This window comes from Lissotriton helveticus, chromosome 1_1 (genome assembly GCF_964261635.1).
Source record: "Lissotriton helveticus chromosome 1_1, aLisHel1.1, whole genome shotgun sequence".
Taxonomy (NCBI): domain Eukaryota; kingdom Metazoa; phylum Chordata; class Amphibia; order Caudata; family Salamandridae; genus Lissotriton; species Lissotriton helveticus.
The window spans coordinates 1,856,892,112-1,856,914,266 of record NC_136057.1 but is presented as its reverse complement, the minus strand read 5'-3'; the positions used below and the strand labels follow the sequence as shown (position 1 = coordinate 1,856,914,266).

Sequence of the window (22,155 nt, the reverse complement as noted above, 5' to 3'; positions counted from 1 at the left end):
TAATGAGTCAAATTCCATGATAGCGAAATATTTGTACTGTAGAAGTTAGATGTTTCATCAATTCTCATCTAGGCTCGGGCAGCACAGTATCTTACATTTATATAATATCATCATACACACTTCCTCAGTCGTGACCAACATCGTGAAATGTGCCACATATGTAAGGATTAAAGTGTGACGTAAGACATCTCAGTCGGGTCCTGTCCTTGCCCTTCCTCTATTTCATTGCTACCAGCTACTTGGTGTGATTATTCTACATTGTGTACTGGATTCATAGGATATCCATTCCTGTAGCAGATCCTTGTCTGCCTTATTAGAGATCAGCTCCCCAATGGGGAGGATGCAGCTCAAATGACTTAACACCCATGAAGTGTACATCTGCGTGCATGATTACTTTACTTTGCCTCTATAAACCTGTATTTAACACAAGTTTTAAGGGGTGCTATTCTTCATACATACCTAGGGGTTCTATCTCAGTTGGCCAAAATGTAACTCAGACTTATAATCAGTCATTGCCAGGTTTTGCGTTGAATGTATAGATCCTATAAAAAAAAGTGTTGAATGTAAAATGTATATCCTCTTAGCCATGTACAGCTTTCCACTGCTCCAGTGGTCTAGTTTCATGCGCTAGAAGTACACCAAATATACTTCTAATAAATAAAATGTAGGAGAAGCTCCTTGTTGTAGCCTCAGTAGTCCTATTCATATGCCTCGAAAACAGGTCAATTATCCATTCGAATGCTTGGTGGAATAAGTGCCTGCTGAAATAGTCTTTGTTTAATTTGGGTTTAAAATCTCAATTGATTTGATCTAGCCTTTTATTCCTTCAAAGTCTAATTTTCATTTCTCTAAATATAATTCTTCGGAAACATATTTCACCAAGTGTGGTGTATATACATTGGCACCTCTTTTCCCACACTCTCCTTTACTTTGTGGACCCCACTCTGTGAGTACGACACGCTCTTGCAGCTGTTTAGTGTAGCATCTTTCCCTCCCCACCTCCTTCAGGGCCAGGTGCTAGCCTCTGCTTGCACAAGGTATGCTTAGTCTTTAAAGTGCCATCTTGCTTTTGTGCAGGGCTTTCTTCACCCTTCATATTATTATTGATCGACAAATAAGGGGGCATTTCTAAGAGTGTCCTCAGCACTTGTATCTTAGGGTGACCTACTGAGACTATTAATCACAAACCTTTACCACCCCCTTTTCAAATAATTACTTCATCTTAGCACTCGTATTATTTACAATTTCATTGTTCATCGCTCCTTAGCTCGAGTCTTGTCTTTACGTCCTCATGGAATTTGATGCGAGTGATGTCCATTGTCAATGTTTCTGTGGTGGTTAATTCTCAATAGATTATGTACATTCTATTGACTTGCCCACTGCCTACCACTTCATAGGAACATCAGTCTGAATGGGAATATCTACATGAATTGGATACTTCTTTTAGATAGAATTAGCTCATTCCGAAGCACAATACTTGGCTGGTATGAGCATTCTTTCCGTCACGATGAAAATCATGGGAACCGGTTTATTGCCATAGCGTTCTTGTTGAGATGCCTCCTCTGAGACCTCAGTCAATCCCTACGATCTCTGTTCCTTGGGTCCTTCAGCATGAACACGAATAATTCTTTGATGACTTCCAGAACTGTTTCTTAAATCTCCTCTTATGTGGTTAATGCTCATATTGTCTATTTGTGATCGTCTTCGAACGTGTAATGCAGTGGAAGACAGTGATTCAATTTCCACCTTTTTTAAAAACTTGTAAATCTTTTTGCTCAATTATCAGTGGCTGATATCGTAATGTGTGATCACATGGCTTCATCAAGAGCTTTCCCAAGTTTGTCATCACGCCTTCACTCAGTTTCTGTATATCTACCTTCACTCTCTGGAATGTGTTGAAGTAAAGTAGAAGATCTGATGTGGCAAATATGGCCATGTCTTTGCTACAGGCTGCTCAGCGATTTCTTTTGTATAGAGGGGTATGTTAAGTTGGTGTCTTTTTTAGGTTTGACTGGGCAGAACAGCTGTTGACAGACCTATTGTGATCAAGAGAAAAGGAGCTTTCACACACACTACTGAAAAAGTTATTTTGGCCCCACCCACATGATGATTTGCTTGAGATCCAATTTGATTGGGAACATGTTGTCTGCTTCCACTCAAAAAAAGAGTGCTCACACTGCATTTTTTGCATTGTGGAAAATCTGATGCTCAATAAAGAAGAACTGCATTGGTTATAGTCACAAGCCAATCATCAAGGCTAAAGTTCGGAGCTGCTTATTAAGACATTATGAGTTACTACAAAGGTAGAAGTTGTCTGATCAAGTCAAACCAATGGGTTTACATTTGCGTTTGATCATATACAGTTCCCACTCTGTTTGCTTGGGCACTCTGTAGGCTATGCATACACAAATTCCAATCCTACAAATGTCAGAATGATTTCGTATACAATGGCCCACATGTATGAAAGCAAAAACCGGTTGCAAACGGGCTGATTCTCAGAATCTGCCACTTTGCGACCGGTATTTTTGCATTTGGGATGCATCATCCCTAATGCAAAAATTGCAATTAAAATATTCTCTAAATTGCGACTACTTAAATTGCCATTGCATTTAAGGATTCGCAAACTAAGATTTCTTAAATGCAATGCATTAAAGTAAAAAAACTAGCGATTTTGCTAGTAGAAGGGGAGCAAATTACCATGAAGGTGAACTTCATGGTAATTTGCAAAAACTTTGAAAAATGCACTAAAGTGCATTTTTCAAAGTTCCATTTTACACACACACATGCCCTTGGGCATGTGTGTGTGCAAGCTGTACTCATATGCAGATTTCAGGGGTGCAACAGGGTGTCCTTTTGACACCCTGGCACCCTTGAAATTGCATTCTCAAATTGCGTTTCTCTAATTGAGAATCGCAAATTGAGAATGTCTTCCCATTCATTCCTATGGGACTCTAGGGCCATAGGAATGAACAGGGTGGTATTCCTTAATTGAGGCTCGCAATTAAGGAATGTTTAGAAATCGCAATTTTTTTTGCGATTTCTACAAGCATAGCCTTTTGCTATTCCCTATTAGCGAATCCTTATTTTTCGCTAATATGGAATCGCAAATGGCATTGTTGATGCATGTGCCAGTATATGATTTGTTTTGCCAATGTAAATGGGCATATAATTGCCTATGTTAAAATCTTCGAATGCATGAAAATAAAAAAAATAAAAAAGCAATAAACAAATTTAAACAAAAATGAGTTACGACAAAGGCAAGAGGCCTGGCATTAGTATAGTGAAAAGCATTTGTAAAACTCAACAGGCACTTAAGTGTGTTTAGTTATTACTCCATATTAAAGCCTTATTGCATGAAATCTCACAGATAACCGTAGTATTTAAGAGTTTCGGTTACCCTCTCTGACAAACCTTGGGGACAGAAGATTTCCTCTGTGATAATCCTTGTTAGACCCTGTTAGGAGAGGTATTATTCTCTTTTGCCAACAGTAATTTTGCCTTTACTTATAATTGTATTACTATAAAAGTGATGGTTGCCTCGTAATAAAGCTAATGCTCAATACAATAGTACTGACCTGGTTACAGTGACCAGCTAATGATACAGGCTATAGACCACATTCGTTCATTGGGAAAAGCTATGTCTGATGCCAAAGCCTGATCTGTTTTTTAGGAACAATTATGATAAATGCAATAGACCCGGCTAATTTATTGTGAAAAGCATTTGTGAAAGCCAGCCAGCCTTTATGGGTGTATAGTTATTACACTACATTACAAGTATTTTGTTACATGAAATTTCACAGATTACTGCAGTAGGTGTGGGTCTTACTGCTGGTCACCTCTCTGTCACCCCATTTAATTCCCATTTGCGTGAGACACTTCCTTCACTGCTAAGTCTCTCTGCATCTATGTTTTGTCGACTTGGTAGGTCGATTACTATTAAGGTTATGTGTCACGTATTGTCCCATTTCCAAATGTCCTGGGATAGCTTGAACAGAACATATTACCTTGTCCTTCCATGTTTGTTGACGTAAACACCGCAGTCATGTCGCCTGTCTGGTTGTCTTGGATTTTGTTCTTCTTTGGCTCAAGTTCTCTTGTTTGGCTTTTCTGCTGGAGGTTTTCTTAAACGTTCGATACAATAGTCATGTTCTATAATGTTCAGTATGCATTTGTCGAACGTGTTTGTCCTCAACACCAATGAGGGGAAGAATAGGAGGGTTGCTTCAGGAATTGTTACCTGTTGGGCACCTTCCCTTTCTTGGAGTCACTTGCCCAAGGAGCCTAGCCCTTCTGGAATTTAGCCTCTTCCCCTGCCCTTGCCTTGAAAAGGCTGACATGGTGTTGCGGACAATTGCCACTGTGGGGTTGTCACTTGTTGTGCCCCATGCTTCATAGAGAACTATGCCTGTGAAGCAATAAGTTGAAAACCTCTCCTTACCCAAGGCCTCCCTATTGGTGCAGACTCACTTATGATAGGGTGGCAAAACTGCAGGGCTCCCATTGCCTTCCCCATATTGTGGTCTGGTTTGAAGTGCTGGAGAGCGTCATCCACAGCTGTAAGAAACAGATGTTCTTCTTTGAAGGAGATGTTTATGACTGATGACTCATCCTCCTGCTTGAAACTCGAGACCTATAACCATGTGTTTCTCTCAGGGTAGGCCCATACACAGCTGCCTGCTTGCTGTATGTGCTGCGTCTAACGCTGATTTAAGGCAAAGTTAGTACTTGTCTTGCTCTTTTGGATAATGGTGTTCATCTGCTTTTTATACTGGTCGAGGAGGTGCTGCTTTACCTCCTTAATCTCCTCCCAGTGTTGATTTCCCTAGTGATTGAGGATAGCACTGGCGATGCTGAAGAAGATCTTCAAATGGCTTCCACGCAACACCAGAAAAACGGTCACTCACACCCTAGTCAAAAGCAAATTGAACTACAAGAACACCCTCTACTCCGGGATAAATGTATATCAGAGACTTTGCCTCTTCTTGAAGTCCACATGATTTTTTTTGGGAGTCATGGCTGAGGAAACTCTGCACCACATGCCATCCATGCTGGCCGGGCACCTGAAACGCGACCCTGGGGGCAGAAAAGGTGGTGATCGCCTGGGTGCATAGAGCGGATGCAGGAGGGCCACAGAAGGCGACGACTCGATCCCAAGTGCCATGTTGAACTTCAAGATGGCGTCTGCCATGGCTGGGACTGTTGAATTGTACAGGCCAAGGGAGTGGCATGAGGGCAACGAGGGACCCTCTTGGGGGCCCACAGACTACACATAGCCACCGACCCCCCCTTCCCCCCACACAAAGGCACTGAGTGCTCATCTAGCCGAAAGGTATCCCAGCCAGGCATGAGTGGGGCAAAATACCCAGCTCATTGTTGGACTGGGAGCCACTGCAGGAGATGGAAAGAACAGCTAGGGATCTCTGGGGAATCCCCCTCACCACCCCGGAGACCGCATACAGCCAAGATGGTCCGCAACAAGTCTGGGAAGCCCCCACTGGTCAACCAGTTGGATAAATATGCCTCCCACTACAGAGAGGCAAAGGACATGGGGGACTAGCATCTTGAACCAGAGGAGTTAGAGACCCTTTCCTCAAGAAACTGCTCCTTGTGATCCAAGACACTTGTGGAGCGTTGGGGACTAAGACTGGCACAGTGACTGTAGATTTAACTTTGACCTGTGCCAATATGGTAAAGATCTCCGAGTGGGTCTGTGCAGTGGAAGTCACCCTCACAGACCATACTGAGGCCATCCAAACACTGCAAGATGCAGTGCGCCAGCTGAAGGAGACGACCACCCGCCTCCATGCATGGGCTGAAGACGCCGATCCAGGCACAACAATATCCGCTTAGTAGGAGTGCCAGAACAGATGGAGGGAGTAGAAGTGGTAGGATTTGTGGAGGGCCTGGCACTCCGTATAGTAAAACCAGAGAACTTTCCACCCATTTCATGGTCGAGTGGGTGTATTGCGTCCCAGGGGCCCTGCCAAACTGTGGTCCAAGGCCAAGACCACTTCTGGCCCGCATCCTGAACTACCAGGACTGCAATGCAATCCTCAAGGCGGCCCGCCAGCAGAGCACCGTCTGGGTTGACAAGCATGCTATCATGATCTTCCCGGACTACACACAGGCGTTCCAGGCACAGTGCAGACCGTTAGATAAGGTGCAGGTGGGGCTCGGGAAATGCAGTCTGAAATATATGATGCTTTTCCTAGTACGCTCAAAAGTTCTGGCAGAGATGCGCTCCTGGTTCTTCAACGCCCCGGAGGAGGCCAGGGAATGACTCTGCCCTGTTTAAAATGATTACTCTGCCCAAGTTTCTTTACATGCTTCAGATAACGCCCTATGAAGTGTTGGAATTCTTCAAAGAGGTTGATGCAATGACCAGGTTGCTGTTGTGGGACAAAGAGCATCCCAGATGACCCTGTAGCTTCTTATGAGGGGCCCCTATTAGGGAGGCATTGTCCTCGCAGACATGCAGATGTACTACTGGGCAACCCCGCTGCTGCTTGTGAATGGGTGGGCTCTGGATCTTCTACAGGATGCAACACTATAGGAAGACAGACACCAGATGGGTCGCGGGGTGGTATCTGCGGCACTTCTATGGCAGGGACACGGACAGTGATCGGGACCTGGATCGAGGCCACAAAGAGGTTGGGAAGGGTGGGTAAACCCACCATGGAACCCACCAGGGATACTGGCAGGCCTTCAGCACCTGGAGGGACGGCAACAGTGAGACATTATTGGGATTTCAAACATGGGCAATTTCTGGGGGGGGGGGGCTCCTATCATCTGAAGACATTTAAACCCAGTATGAGTTGTCCGATACACAACACTATCGGTACCTCCAGCTGAAACAAGTCCTGACAGGCTATGGAAAAAGACTCCCATAGAATTCAAAGTACTGGTGGCCCCACTTCACAGACACGCATTGTCCCAGAGCTATAGAACTCTCCTTAATAATGGTCAGCCCCCATTGTCCTCACTGAAAGAGAGGTGAGAGACAGATTTGGGTGTTCTAGAGGACAAGGGCTGGGGAGAAGCCTGCAGGCACCCGAGGAAGGTGGCAATAAGGGCAGGGTTCCACCTGGTCCAGTTAAAAATCCTATATAGGGCCCAGTACCAGGACCAGACTATATTGCATGGGGAAGATAGATACAGACAAGTGCCTGAGGGGATGTGGCCAGCCAGGCACGTAAATGCACACACTGTGGGGCTGCCACGGGCTTTAATGCTAGTATGGCAGGGTGGGGGATAGGTTGATGGAGGTCAGGGGGGAGACAATTTAGTTGGACCTGGCGCTGGCCCTGCTGGGAATTTGGGGGGACCAGATGATACCAAAATATGCTCTGCTGTGGTGTAACATAGCCCTCATGGTGGCCAGAAGTGACATAATCCAGCAGTGGGGCAGCATGACTATTCCCACAATTGAATGCTGGGTGACTAATTTGGACTGCTGTATTCAGGCTGAGAAGTTGGTGTATGAGGCCCACGGATGCCCGAGGAAAGTCAACAAGGTCTGGGCCCATGGTGAGATCGCAGAGAACTGAATTAGTTAACATCCCACCACCTGGGTAGGGGCAATACAGGGGAGAGGAGGTGATGATGGTCTGGGCACTGGTGAGTATGGGGTGAAGAGAGTTCAGACTTCTGGATTAAAGAGTGTTGGATCAGGAAAATGGTCCGCTGGTCTATTCTCAGTGGGACGGGAAGGTGGGCATAGTGCAATTCCAATATGACAGTTATTGTAAATGACAAATGCTTTAATAAAAATAATTAAGAAAAAAAAACGTGCCTTCTCAGTTTAACAAGCTACCCTAGGCAGGGCTAGGCACACACACCTGCTAAGAGCCAGGATACCCTTGGGGGTGATTGTTCACTTATACAAATACACATAACATTGATGTTAGCTATTCTCCATTTGATGGCAGCAGCACTCTCCACTTTTCATCCCATCTCCATTTTTGCTGTTCATTGGTGAAGAGTCAGTTGAAATCAGGGCATTTGCTATTTTTTGGGCTGTGGCCACTATTATTGAGTCAGCCACTGCATTTACTTTTATATATGTGAGATCTTTGGAGGAGAATATTTATTCTCGACCCATGGAGTTCCTGCATTACAAGAGGTCATCTCCCTAAAAGTCTCATTCTGCGGGTCTTGATTACTCAAGAGCATTAGGAGGTATTGGATTTTCTTTTGCTACAGTAAGAGTGTCTCCTGTAGGAAACAAGATTGTGACTGTTCCAAGGGGAATTGTATCCCATAGGTGTCGCAGCTCCTTGATGAGTGCATATTACATTGCGATGGCACCGGGGAGGTGGGCATGGGGAGGTGGGAGGGGAGTGGGGGGGCTGACAGCATCAAAGAATAGGACACCCTCCTCGTGACTCGAAAAAGACTTCTTCAAAGAAAAGCAAGTTGCACACATTTCAGTCCAACATTAGATGGCAGGAGAGTATGCACAGCATGTGAATCTACAGCAATACATGACACGAGCAGATGCGTACAGGGTAAGTACAATTTTCCTTTCCTTTCCCTGCATATAATAATTAGAATGCATTTATTTTCTTATCCCAATGATTTTGCCTGTAATCTTTATTTCAAGCATTTTTACCTCTTTCCATATATAGTAGTGGCTGAGAAAGCAGCCAATTTCCCCTCGTGTCAGCTCTCTGCCTGAGTAGGGGTCGTGATAGCCGGGTAACATGTCAATTTTCATGGCTTTCAGCTGGCTCGTATTCAGTGCCCTGCACAGAAAAATAATAGAACAAAGAATTAATATTCTTAAATCCATTAATTGATCTAAAAGTGCACGTAAGTGCTTTAGGCAAGGTACCAACATTTTCTAATAACCTCAGACACATTTCATACAGCCCTGTGAGAGATGAACACTACAAACCTTGGGATGCCTTTGGGTCAACATTTTTAAATATCTTTTTTAATGTTTTCCAGCTATCTAATATGATAACAACACATTTGATCAACAATTAGCTCATACGTAGGCGTTATTACAAATCCAGAGTGATCGTTGCACAAATCATCATTTGAAGAATTATACTTATTCATTCCACCCGGATACACAAAGCTGTAACCCTCCCCAGGTTCAACATTAAACTGAGATAAATGGGAGCAGCTTCGGACGCATTATGCCCCGTTTCACTGGACTGCTCACAACGCACTGTTATATTCAGCCTGTGTATCCATTCTCAAACAAGCATTGGCAAAGCCAACAGGTCTTTTCTATAGACGATGTGCAGAACTATTGTCTTTACCATTGCTTTTTTCGGTTTTGTCATTGTTTATGGCAAATGCCATTGAATGAGGGTTCCAGGGCAAGCACGTGCATGGGGGCCATCTTGTAATGGTTTTTCAAAAAGCATTAGAAAAACCATTTCAAGATGGCCTCCTCGAATGTGGACACGCTGGGAGACATCTTCAATAGTTTAAAAACAATAACAAGTTGTCTGCCTGGCTCTGTTTTAGTGGTGGGTGGTGGACAGCAATGCTGGGGAAAGCAGATGGAGCGGTAGAGTGTGAAAAGAAAAAGGGAGGGTAGAAAAGGTGGGATAGAGCAGCAAAATGAAAGAAAGTGAAAGTAATTAGAACCTCATGTACTGTAATGCAAGTGCTGAGACAGCACTGCTTTCCGTGGGGGAACAATGACAAGAATAGGGAGGCAATCGATCCAACGAGAAGCAGGGATCCGAGAAAGACAAGAAAATCATTACATCATGAGGACTGAGCTGACCAAATGACCACATTCAATGTTGTGTTGTTGACAATAGGACTTTGACAACGTTTAGTTAAAGCTGTCTGAATGTGAGACATAATGACCAATATTCATTACAAAATTAGTAAAACAGAATCCAAGAAAGACATAAAACATGTTCTTTACTGTTATTTATTCCACTCTCTTGTGCCCATTGACCTAATGGCCTGTTCACTGACGTAATGGCAGGTCTGTAAAATGTTCTACGTCATGGTTTTCAACAGAACCAGGGCAAGGATTTTTGGAGCCCTAACCAGACTTTCTAGTGGTTTGTTTGACTCAACATCCTATCAAGAACAACAAAATTGTTACAATCGGGATGGGTAACAAAATAACTAGCACTGAGTACTAAAAGACCATTTTGCATGTAAAGTGCCCTAAACAATAGTCCATAACATAATTCATGGTGATGCCGGCTTCTTTGAACTTTTTTTAAAAGTCAGGTTTGGTGCATATTAATATATGCAGCTGCATTACAGCACCAAATAAATGGCCACAAATGTTTGCACTGCATTGGAAGACATGGCATAAAATTATCTTGTTGGTAGTGGAAAAAGATCGCCTAAAATCCAAAGGTTTTTAATTCCAGTCTTGGCTCCCCAGAACATGGCCAAATATGGGACGAAGTAGCTGCTCCATATTGTGATATGCTGATTGAAGCACCTTCTAATGCGAGGGAGAGAGTCTAGTCTTAAGACCTCAGTCACGCGCCCTCCACTGGACCAATTGCGTTAAGGATGCTGAAGCGCCTTCTGAGATGGTTCCAGGGTTAGAGAGGAACCAGCAGTAGTGGCTGCGATCTCTTAAGTGGATGCAATCTTTTAAGTTGAAGTTCACTTATCCCGAAGCGCCTACAGGCAATGTGTTTAATGGTTTTTAAAACTCGCTCACGGAGACAATGTATTGCTTTGACCAGCTATGTGTCTGTAAGCCAGATCCTAGTAGATTTGGAGCACCCATACGATATCTATTGTTTTCACTTAGCGTGGGAATCCTACCTTCTCACTATAGAAAACACTTCCATTGATATTTTTTACATGCAAAGGAGAACTTCCCTATGATACTCCTGAAACTCTTTCTGGAAACACTTTTGTGCTGCCCCATCGTTCTGAGGTGTTTATAGATCTCCATCAGATGTTGTCTCTTCTTTCTTTATTTTTGCTACATCTCTCAGGTACTTAAATATGCCTTTTACATCTTCCATCTCTGACAGACTACGCAGTGCAGTTCTTGTAAGTGATTCCCACGTATGCTCCTGCTATACTGTGCTTACTTCTGGGATATAGGAATTATTTAGACCACTGCAAGAGCAGCAGTAGTGCATTTTGCACATTTTTTGTCAGACACAAATTCACTTACTTCCCATCCACCGCATCGAAGATCTGCACTTTGATTTCTTGCTCGTACAGGCTCTGAAGCATTCGATCCCTACGATCCTTCCTGCGTTTTAAGTTTATCATGAAAATCTGGTAAAAAAATACAAAACAAATGAACTTTAAGTTTTATATCATATTTAGTGTCTTTTTGTGACTGGTCGTAAACCAAGCAGTTGGTAGTAGCAGTAGCAGTAGCAGCTCCTGTGGGAGTGCTGCGGGCGGTGAGGCGGGTGGGGAAGGAGCAGGGTGGGGGGTAGTAAACTACCGCATAGAGCCGAACAGAGGTAAGTAAACAAATAAATAAAACTAATTTCATTGTGCTGCATTGCGAAATGCAATGCAGCGCGCGCAACAAGATTTGTTTTATTTATTTATTTGTTTACTTACCTCAGTTCGGCCGTATTCCGTAGTTTACTACCCCCCACCCTGCTCCTCCCCTGGCCCCGCCCCACTGCCCCGCAGCACTCCCACCAGGAGCCACTACTGGGTAGTAGTTATTTCAGTAAAAAATATTGTGTACTCCCATGTCTGGCTCACTTCCATTAATAAACCCCCTTATTGGTGAAAATAGAAACTGCTTTTCAGTGGTTGTATGTCAGAATGTTGTATGCATAAATATCCTCAGATAGAAACGAAATGTGATAAATAATGTTTAAATATTGTTTCTATTATTAACTCCAATTAGGCAATATTTTTTGGGTGATATTTAGGACATTATATTTAAGTTCACACAATATTCCTACAACAATATTCTGGTACCACACTGTAGTATCCTGTGTATGCATTTACCCTGTTGCTTTCTCCCTAGCTGCTCTGCCAGTGTGAATGTGCTGCGTGGAATATTGGTGTGGTGATGCTGAATGGAATGTTTGGGTGACCGTGAGGTGAAGTGTGACAGTTGGAGTATGGGCTGAGCAGCAGGTGTTGTAAACGTATCTAGGACCCTAGTTAAATATTCCCGATTCATGCCCTTATATGGTTATAACAAAACATATCCTTATAAAGGCATAAGAATCAGGTCCATATTTAGTCATAGCCAATGCAGTCCAAATACGGCAAGGCTATTCCCATAGACTCCTAGAAAGTACAACGCGTTCTTTAAACAAACCAAGCCTCCAGCAGCCCGGGAAATCCCCCTGCTTTTGTTTTGATTTGTGCAAGAACTCCTGGAGTCCAGAAAGAACTGTAAGTTCTTAGTGACGTCTTATGTCCAACCTTACGTCAAACTCGGCACCTTCCAGGTATAAATATACCAACGCTGCCATAAGCAAACACACAGTGGTTTGGAGCAGAACGGCTATCTACTTGCCCGAAGCCCAGCTGATGCGAGAGCCGAAGGAAGCCGACCCTCCCTTTGACGCACTGAGAGAGACGCTGTCTTTTCTCCTGCCGAGAAATCCAGCTCCAGTGTTTCCAGTCACCCTTGCGGGTTGCTGGGAAATCGAGTCCTGAGAAAGAGATACAAGACCTCCTTCATTCTATAACCAAGGTACGGAGCTGATTAGATCCTTAGAGAAATTCTTGATTCAGATTCTTGGCAAAAACTAACTTAACTTAAAACTGCAGCTAATATACTCCTTCCCACGTACTAGGCTTAGGTTAGGTACACCGGGGTAGGCGTATCTTAGAAGCACCAGTTGAGTACGTTTAGTCAATGATTTTATGTATGTATATATTTTATCCATTTTAAGTATCATATGGCTCAGAAACCATATCAATGCTTTTACAGTATTATTTCATAATACTACTTTTACTGTACGCACTTTACTTTATAACAAGTATTGCAATTGTGGCAATTCACTTCTCTTGCACGAGAAAGAGGACTGCTCAATAAATAACAACTTTTATTGAAAACGCCCATCTCTCTATTTCTCTGCACTCTGGTGAAACTAAGCATGCACGATTGACTGAGTGAAATAGCTGTCTATTGTTTTCACACGACTCTGGAGATATACTCCTTGTTCTAGAGGGAGCAAAGTTGTCATGTTTATGCGGTTGTCAGAAACTAATCCCTTCTTGTCTAAATCAGGAAAGTTAACTCCTTCCTGTGTATTCGAGAAAGTTTCTAGTGACCTCTGAGCTAGCTGGCATTCATAATTAAGTCTAACATATTCAGTAGAGTCCTAGTCGAACTCAGTCCTACGTCTAAACTATCGTTTATGTTATTCCAATGCGCAGAGCCTATTGGGAATATAGGAACTACACTACATGGCGCCCAACGTTTGGTAAGGCGATAATCTAACGCAAGACACTAGAGTAACTCAGTCGTGCTTTTCACACAGACCCCTTTTTCCCGTAAAAACTCCAAAAGACTCCTGGAGTGGGTAAAAGGTTAATATCCGCCGAAACTTAGTAGGATGAGAATCCTATGTATTAGATTTTGGTTTAGCCAATGTTAAAGGATACAGTGTTCCAAAATATTGTGCACCTAATCTTTGTTTCCTTGAAACTTGCTCTGCAACAAAAAACTTTCTGTCAGAAAAATGACGGAAAGTGACGATGAAAGAAAGAGAGCTAGAATAGCAGCTCAACTTATAGCGGATGACACAAGTCTCCGAGAAGAAGACCCGAATGCTATAATCATTCCGGTAAACGTAAGAAGAACTATAACTCTTAAACTTATAGAAAATGGACTATCATCAAGAGGTGGTACAGTCATATTTGTGGTAGAGGCCCATGAATATTGGCAGACAGAGGTATTCTATTCATGGATAAATTTTCCAGCAGCACACACTGTGACACAAGATTTCCACTATTACAAAATAGAGGAATCTCCAGGGGAATACGCTCCTTTCGAGGACGTTGAAATTCCACTAACATACCAAGAGCACCTGCTCTGGTTTAATGGCGCCCTAAAACATCAAAATCACATTACCAGGCTCGGTCCACTAGGTAGACCAGGAGCCACATGGCCGGTTCTAGCCAGCTACACACCACATCCCGACATTGAAAAAATGTCAAGCGAAGAACTCTTAGTTAAACTAAAAGAATTAACAAAGGCATATAGAGAATTAGTTCAATTGGCAATTGACGATACAACATACCTGCAGAAACTGAAAGAAACAGATATAGCAGAACAACCTTTTGAACTTGCCAGAATCATAGAAAAATCCTATGAAGAACTAGGTAGAGATAGTTTGGGTGGGAAACCACTAAAACCACAACTAATTGAAAATCCTGAAAAAACATTTATCAAGAATAATCTCAACACTCCAAAAAAGAGGTGGGAGGGTAATAAACAAACCACTCCCAGACAAAAACTATTTCAGTCCAGAGGAAGGTCTCCTCAACGGAGAGATAGATCTCCAGAACGAGGAGGCAAGTCTCCCCACAGGGAGCACTCTGAAAAAAGATACAACCTTAGAGATAGGGATAAATTGAGAAAACCTGACAGATATCAAGATAATGATACACGTCCCTCTCAATCTTTTCAGACTTCCTCACAGAAATCGGAAAGAAGAGGACGGTCAGAACACAAGGAAGAGCACGTCAAGTCCAAAGACAAGGAACCTGCTCATCAAAGTAAAAAATTTACAATTTCCAAAGAAGAAGGTAGCTAATATTAAAATAAAACATGCAGAGGATTCTGAGGACACAACTGAAAAACGGAGAATGGGCCCAGACAATGCTAGACAGCGCAGCAGAAGTGACCATAGCTCGCAAAATCCTGATGAATCTTCTGGAGACAGTGGACACGAATTAATACATTCAAGTGGAAACTGCAGACACCAGAGTTAGCATACCCCATAAATTATATGAAATAACATTACGTATAGAGGGGGACAAAACTAGGAAAATAAGAGGTCTCTTTTGGGATAACTTATCTAAAGGCTATGATATCCTTCTAGCAGAAAAAGACTGGCCACCACAGTCAGGGAGTGCCCACATGGCGAAGAAATTATTATTATGCCTTCTCAAATCAAATTCCAATTCATAAAAAATACACATTTGCAAGAAAATGGGCAGTAGCCCAAGCCCCTGCATTATATAAAAATCACGTAGGTTGGGATGAGGATTCTCCTCACCATAAAATCCAGTTAAAAAATCAACCGACTGCACAAAGGCAGTATCCTGTTAAGCAAGAAGCTAAAAAGCAAGTCAGGGAGATCTTAGATCAACTTGAATATCAGGGGGTAATTGAAACATGCACCTCACAAAAGAACAATCCTTTGTTTCCTGTCTCCAAGCCAGACGATTCATATCGTCTAGTTTTGGACTACAGACACCTAAACTCCTGCTGCAAAACATTTGCAGGACAAAACTCACACAGTGCAGCACTAATGAATAACATAGTGCGCAGAAAATATCAAACAACATTAGATATCTCAAATGGTTTCTTTTGTCAAAACATTGCACCTGAAAGTAGGTATTTAACCGCTTTCTCAACAATGGGGGCACAAAAACAATTCTGTCTACTCCCACAGGGATTCAAGAATAGCCCAGGATTATTTTCAGCTAGGGTAACAGAGTTACTACAAATGTATGATGATGAGGCATTATCTTATGTCGACGACATCTATCTTACAGACGACGACCTGGAGACACACTTGAAAAGAGTGAACACCATAATACTTGGGTTAGCAGCTGAAGGGTACAAATTCAACTTTAAAAAGTCACGAATTGCTCACCTGACTGTCCTGTTTATAGGATATGAATTATCAAGTGAAGGCAAAAGGCTAGCAGACAACTTCTTAGAGGAGTGTGCAGTACTCCAAGCACCAAAAACGCTGAAGAACTTACAATCAATACTAGGCTTCCTGAATTTCGGGAGAACATACATTCTAAATTATGCAGAGAGGGTTAAACCTCTCTATGAATTAATAAAACCTGATTTCAAACCAATTAATTGGACTCAGAAACACACAGAAATTTTACGAACATTACAAACAGACATGTTAACTAAAACAAAACTGCAAACACGCGCAAACGAACGCAACCTTGTAATCCGAGTCATTCCAGGAAGATGCGGATTCACGTACCTGACCTCTAATGAGGGAGAAATGGTACCAATAGCTTATAAATCACACTTGTAGCAAAAGAAAGAGCCCTAGCCCAAGGCAAGAGCATATCTGTTTTAACAGCAGTATCAGCCCTTGAGGCAGTGACAAGACCATGCATTCCAAATGCTGTGGCATTAGATCCAAAATGGATACAATGGGAAAATTCTCTTGCTGCAGAAGACGTGAAACACGCTTTTGATCCAAAAATGAAAAGACTAGGGGGCATATTATCAAGCACAGTCGATAAAATTATTGCTGCTTTATCGACAGGAAACTTCCGCTAAAGCGGCAATAATGGGCTTGATAATATGCCCTTGTGAATTCCCATAGCAGCCCAGGTTCTGGTGTTAACCTGGGCTGCAATGGGAATTCACAAGGGCATATTATCAAGCCTATTATCACAGCTTTATCGGCAGTTTCCTGCCAATAAAATGTATCGCCTGTGCTTGATAATATGCCCCACGAAGATCTCGAACACGAAAATGAATGTCCTCTGTCAATCGAAATTCTGCCTCTCGAACAATACACCTGTGTAATCTACACGGACAGATTTGCACAACACTACGTTGTGAAAAAACAAGTTTACAATGCAGCATGCGCGATCGTTAAAGGTCGCTGGCGCTTAGGTAAATTCAGACCGATGGTCACCAAAACTGAATCAATCAGAAACTGTACAGCTCAGCGAGCTGAAATAAGATCTTCAAAGATGGCGCTTGAAAATGCCGATCGCGAATTCCCCACACTAATAGAGTGCGATTCGCATTACTGCGTCAAGTCTTACAATAATGACATACAGACATGGATCAAAAACTGTTACAAAGATGAGACTGGTGCCACAATAAAGCATAAAAAACTTTGGGAACAGGTAGTTCTTTGGAGAAAGAACTACAAAAGACTCACGTGATACATACACTGAGTCATCAACGTGATGGCGTTCACGTTGCAGGGAATTCATTGGCTAACAGAGCCACAACGGCAGCTGTTCAATCGGCTTCCGTAGCTACAAAAAAGCGTACTAAAAAACAAATAGACGGTGAAACGCTACTAGCAGTAAAAGCCTCAATTAAAGGCAACTATGGGGCGTTACCTCTAAATTATCCACTCGGAAATAAATACATAATTGATGCGAACTCCGTTCCTTTTGCTCAAATCCCTGGAGTGGGGGATAGAGTTATTCCAAACACGAACCGGAGGGCTTACTTGATTCAAGAATCACACATGGGAATGGGTCTGAGGCACCAAGAGATCTTGAAATCTCTAATAGAATTACAATCATAATACTGGTGGCCGGGGATGAACGTGCAAATTTACAACTTTGCAACGAATTGTCAGGACTGCAATAGAGATCGCAGTTGTGAACTGGACCAGACACCAGCTCGGACACCTCTATTAGAAAGCATTAGGCTATCTATACGCAAACATCCAGTCGGAAAAAGGCGATCCCATAATTATTAAGACGAGATTCATTTAGATGAGGCCCCAGCGCTCGGCTGACACCAGAACTGTTATAAAAGATTTGCGAGTCTTTATCGGCACATACGCAATTGGCATGCTACATTTTGACCAGGGTCCTGCGTTTAGCTCTCGGGCTTACAAGGAGGCCATGGCCAGCATCGGCATTGCATTGCGGTACTCTAGTCCATTCCATCCCGAGGGAAATGGGGTAGTGGAGAGAAAAAACCGTGACATAAAGCAATCTATAACAGCGAGGGTATTAGGTTCGGGTGATGGGTGGGTCAAACATCTAACAAGTGTCCAACATAGTCTTAATAATCTGCCAAGAAATTCTCTAAGAGGTATTACTCCATACGAACTTTTGATCGGTACTAGAATGATAATCCAGGATTTAGATTGTCAGACTTCAGTGGTGAAAGAAAAATCCTTTGATATCAAAGATCATTTGGCTGTTTTACAGGACTTAAATGAAACAAGAAGAAGTCTAAGTAACATAAAGCTAAAGCCAACAGCCACTGAAGAAAAACCACCTGTCCCAGCAAGACCTGTCTGGATTCTAAAGATTGGGGATCTAGTCAGAGAGAAGATCGCGGTGAAGAAGGAATTTGGGCCTTCTTACAGAAAAGCAGTACCAGTCTTAGCTGTCAGCGGAACAAGATCAGTAGTACTACCGCCCCTTGCTGATAAAAAGGAGAACAGAGTTGTATCAATCGACCTGGTAAAACCACAACCATGTGTCCAATAATAAGTAGTAGGCCCAGTGGACTCCCAAGAAGTAGCAGAAGACCAAACCTTGCTACAATCCAAGAGGTTCAAACTGAGAGACTAATCACTTTTGATAAACCTGCAATGAAAAAAAAAGGACTATGCAACAAAGCCATGGAACTTGTGCCTCTTGAAACCCAAATTGCAACAGTTCGTCAAGAAACACCAGTCTACAATGATGTAGCCTCTGAACATGCATATCCAAAGATAAATGAAAATCCGGAAGCAATTCCAACAATTGACAGAACTGCATCTGGCTACTTCATCAATTTCGATGACTTTTCTGATGATCCAAGTGAACATGAAGAAACGCCAGCAACAAAAACTTTCAAACAAAAAATGACTGAACTCTTTCATCAACTCAAAGAAAAATATCTGATTTCACCATGGATTCAATTATGGATTGTGTTAGGTGTACTTTTCCTCCTACTTTGGCTCATCGTGATTTTATGTTTGGGTAGATTTATTGATGGAAAATATAGTACAATGGACACAGCAAGTCAGAACATCAACTTGGCCCTAAAGCCTCACAGATCTTCTCACATTGAAAAAAGAGAACTGTCATCAGTGAACATCACAGTCAAACCTATACCTGGGGGTATAGCATGGGACAAAACGGATTACGAAATCTATGGCCCGATTGAGCTCTTGAAATATCCACGCCAGTTCAAGGTTTCCTTAAGTGACTTTGTGACACCAAGTACTTTCTCTGTTGATTGGGACTTTGAAAATATTAATAATATGATGTCAGATTTAGAAATGTCAGCAAAATTCACAGAACATGATTATTTGCAGGGTTCATCGAACTACGAAGAAATGTACTGTTTTAACCACTATGGTCATCACTATTTGCATAAATCTGCTAATCCTAGAAATGTTTTTACTTATAACCAACGGGAACATTGTCCAACACCGCCAAAAGGCAGTTCAAAAACATTTTATGAGAAATTCCCATACTTCTCAGGGTTTAACAACACTGATCCAGAAACATTTTATTTTAGAATGTTAAATAAGACAGGAATGAAAAACATGTTAACAATTACTACATTGATTTATTCTGAAAATTTTTATGAAAAAATGTCTATATTTGGTTTTGAATTTTGGAAAAATAACATTGAAACAAAAACCATCTGGGGTACAAAAGACTGGCAGGTACAAGGTATAGAATCATTATTTAGAGCATGTATGATCCCAGAACAGATAATATTCCTGAATGACACCATTCAACAAACAACCTGTCTTGGCTTAGCCAAGATAAAAGACTTTAAAAAAACGTCTATTCCAAAGCCCATACCTGATAGTAATAGCACTACAGATGTGGAGATAGACGTATCCCATATTTTACACCAAAACAGAACAAATCCTGATTGGAAAAAATGGTTGATCTGGTCCACAGACACTAATAACTGTCATGAAAGATTCCTGAATAATAGACAGGGGTTCAAACAGAACAGGCCAGACCCTAGATATTCCCAGAGACAACATCCAGGGATAGTCACAACATACAGTGTAGGGAAACTATGCTTCGAATGGCTACAGAGATCCACACTGCAGGAAATTAAGCAACACTTAACTTTACTTAAAGAAGGTGCTGACTTGCGAGATTTCATATTGGGACCTCGCAAACAGCGTCAAAAACGTTTCATATACGCCGGTATATACGCAGCTTATAACGAGGCTTGGAAAGTAATGCAAATTGAAACTGCAGAAAAAATACGAGAAATTGATCGTATAAATTTGGAAAAAACACTGTCTGTAGTGGACAATGGGTTAATGACTCTGTCCTCCAGAATTTATTCACTGGACAGCATTGTATCATCTGCTATTGATATAATAGAGCAGGACTTGTTAATGTTACAACATGGCCAGTCCCAATTGCGTTCTATTGTACAGCTAGACTACGAGTTGCAAAATCTGCGTTCAGGTCACGTGCCATGGCGTCTAATCAACAAAACGTCATTATTCTCTATCTTTAACCTTACTGATACACAAATCAGTTTGGCACAAAAAAGGAGCAGATTATACGATTCTGAGCATTGAAAAACTTGAGAGATTACCATTGACAAAGTCAGAGAGACCTGTCATTGAATGGATAATACATGGCACAATTACAATTCCGATAACAACTTTTCTGTTTCAATATTGCCAAAAGTATATACCAGCAGGCCTGTATGAAAGGTTGGGTAAAGGATACATCAAGTCAACCTGGAATTTACCTTATACACATAAATGTTATAGTGAAGGGAAAAAAGAAGTATTGCTTAGTGGCAACAACTGTAAAAAATCACTAAGCGGTACACTTCTGTGTCAAGCTATTAACTTGCATGGAACCTGCAAAGGTTCATCAAATAACCTTTCATGTCACCTGCATGGCACTCCTGCAACACAGATAGAGCCTTTTTTCAGACAGCTTTCCAACGGCAGCTGCGTTGTAATAAATGACCGCAGCTGTTGTGGCATGGTGCCAGGATTAGCCTATCTCGTGAGCGTTACTTCCAGGGTCATTTGCTGTATGCAAGTATTGTATCCAAACAGCAAACCAGACAAGGAGGCAACAATATGGCCTTCTGTGAATATCTCTTCTATTCGAATTGATACTTTAAGCAGAATGAAGTCTATTCTTTTACCAAAAACTGTGCCTTTAACCTCGTCCAAAGAGACGTATGATCTGCAAGTTGCAAGGACAGCGGCAGAGATACATACCCTATTATCGACAAATTGCCCCGTGCATTTCGTAGAAATGTTAAGCCAAATCTTAAACATGCCAGATACCAGTGGCATCGCACATGTATTTAAGACCATTTTTTCGGGACTGTTAGCACCCTTTGAAACAGTTCTGGGCATCTTCCCGAATTTGGTGCATCCTGTATTCAGCTGACTGCCTCTTCTTTTGGGACTCGTAGCAGGAATTTTATTTTTGTTCCTTCTGCTCCGATATGGCAAGTCAAACCACAGACAAAACTCAGGCTACGATGGAAGAAACGATCCTGGCCATACGTTACCGAGAACGGATCACTAAAGTCCTCGGCTTTGCCCGGCTAAGAGATCTGAGTACTACCTGGTTTCTTTCGTTCAGACCAATCTGGCAAGATTGCATCTTACCTGTGCTTCGATGTCTGCTATGCGGAGAAGAATGCGTGTTGGACGTCTGTCTTACACTACCATCAGCAGTACCTATGGATATCGATACTTTGCTTGGTTCAGTAACGGCTCATGCAACGTGTTGTCCCCAGCGGCTACCTATTTTGATGACGGCATTCGTTGAGACTTCACCATTACGATTAGGTAGCGGTGAAGTACGAGATGAAAGCAGCACCACACAGGTACAACCTTCTGTGAGCATTGCTGATCCAGACATCGATGATGGCAATGATTCTTACATATGCACTATTGCAGCTTTTTCTAACTTCGTCGAACTTTCACCTACTGTTGTAGACCAATTTTTCGCAAGCCTGTCTGATATGATGTTCTCTCCTAACAACAAGAATAACTTTTAAAACAACGAGCACACAGCGTTCCCTGAACTCTGAATTCGGCCTTCAGTTTTTGATAAACAAACACTACTGAAAACAATTGGAACTATTTTTTCCCCTGAAAGCGAAATTATTTTTCCATTCCCAAAATATTTACCTTTTTTTCTGGCACACGGTACACTGCTTAAAGTAGAACTATTCTTAAATTCTTAGAGAACAGAACTTCTATTTTGAAACTCTAGAGACAATATTTTGATTCAGCCTCTAGCACATGTACAGTCTTGTATAAATATGTGATGAAATGGTCTCGACCTTCTTTT

General features: G+C 42.1%; 1 protein-coding gene across 1 annotated transcript in view; it reads right to left on the bottom strand.

The window, feature by feature from the left end:
• The window catches only part of COLGALT2 (collagen beta(1-O)galactosyltransferase 2), a 230,533-nt gene that overhangs the window by 19,888 nt on the left and 188,490 nt on the right, over positions 1–22,155 (bottom strand). Inside the window, exons 8-9 of the mRNA XM_078659220.1 lie at positions 11,126–11,232; positions 8,612–8,744 (exon numbers count right to left, since the gene is read on the bottom strand). Of these exons, the coding sequence (XP_078515346.1) occupies positions 8,612–8,744; positions 11,126–11,232 (240 nt within the window). The remainder of the gene's footprint in view (positions 1–8,611; positions 8,745–11,125; positions 11,233–22,155) is intronic.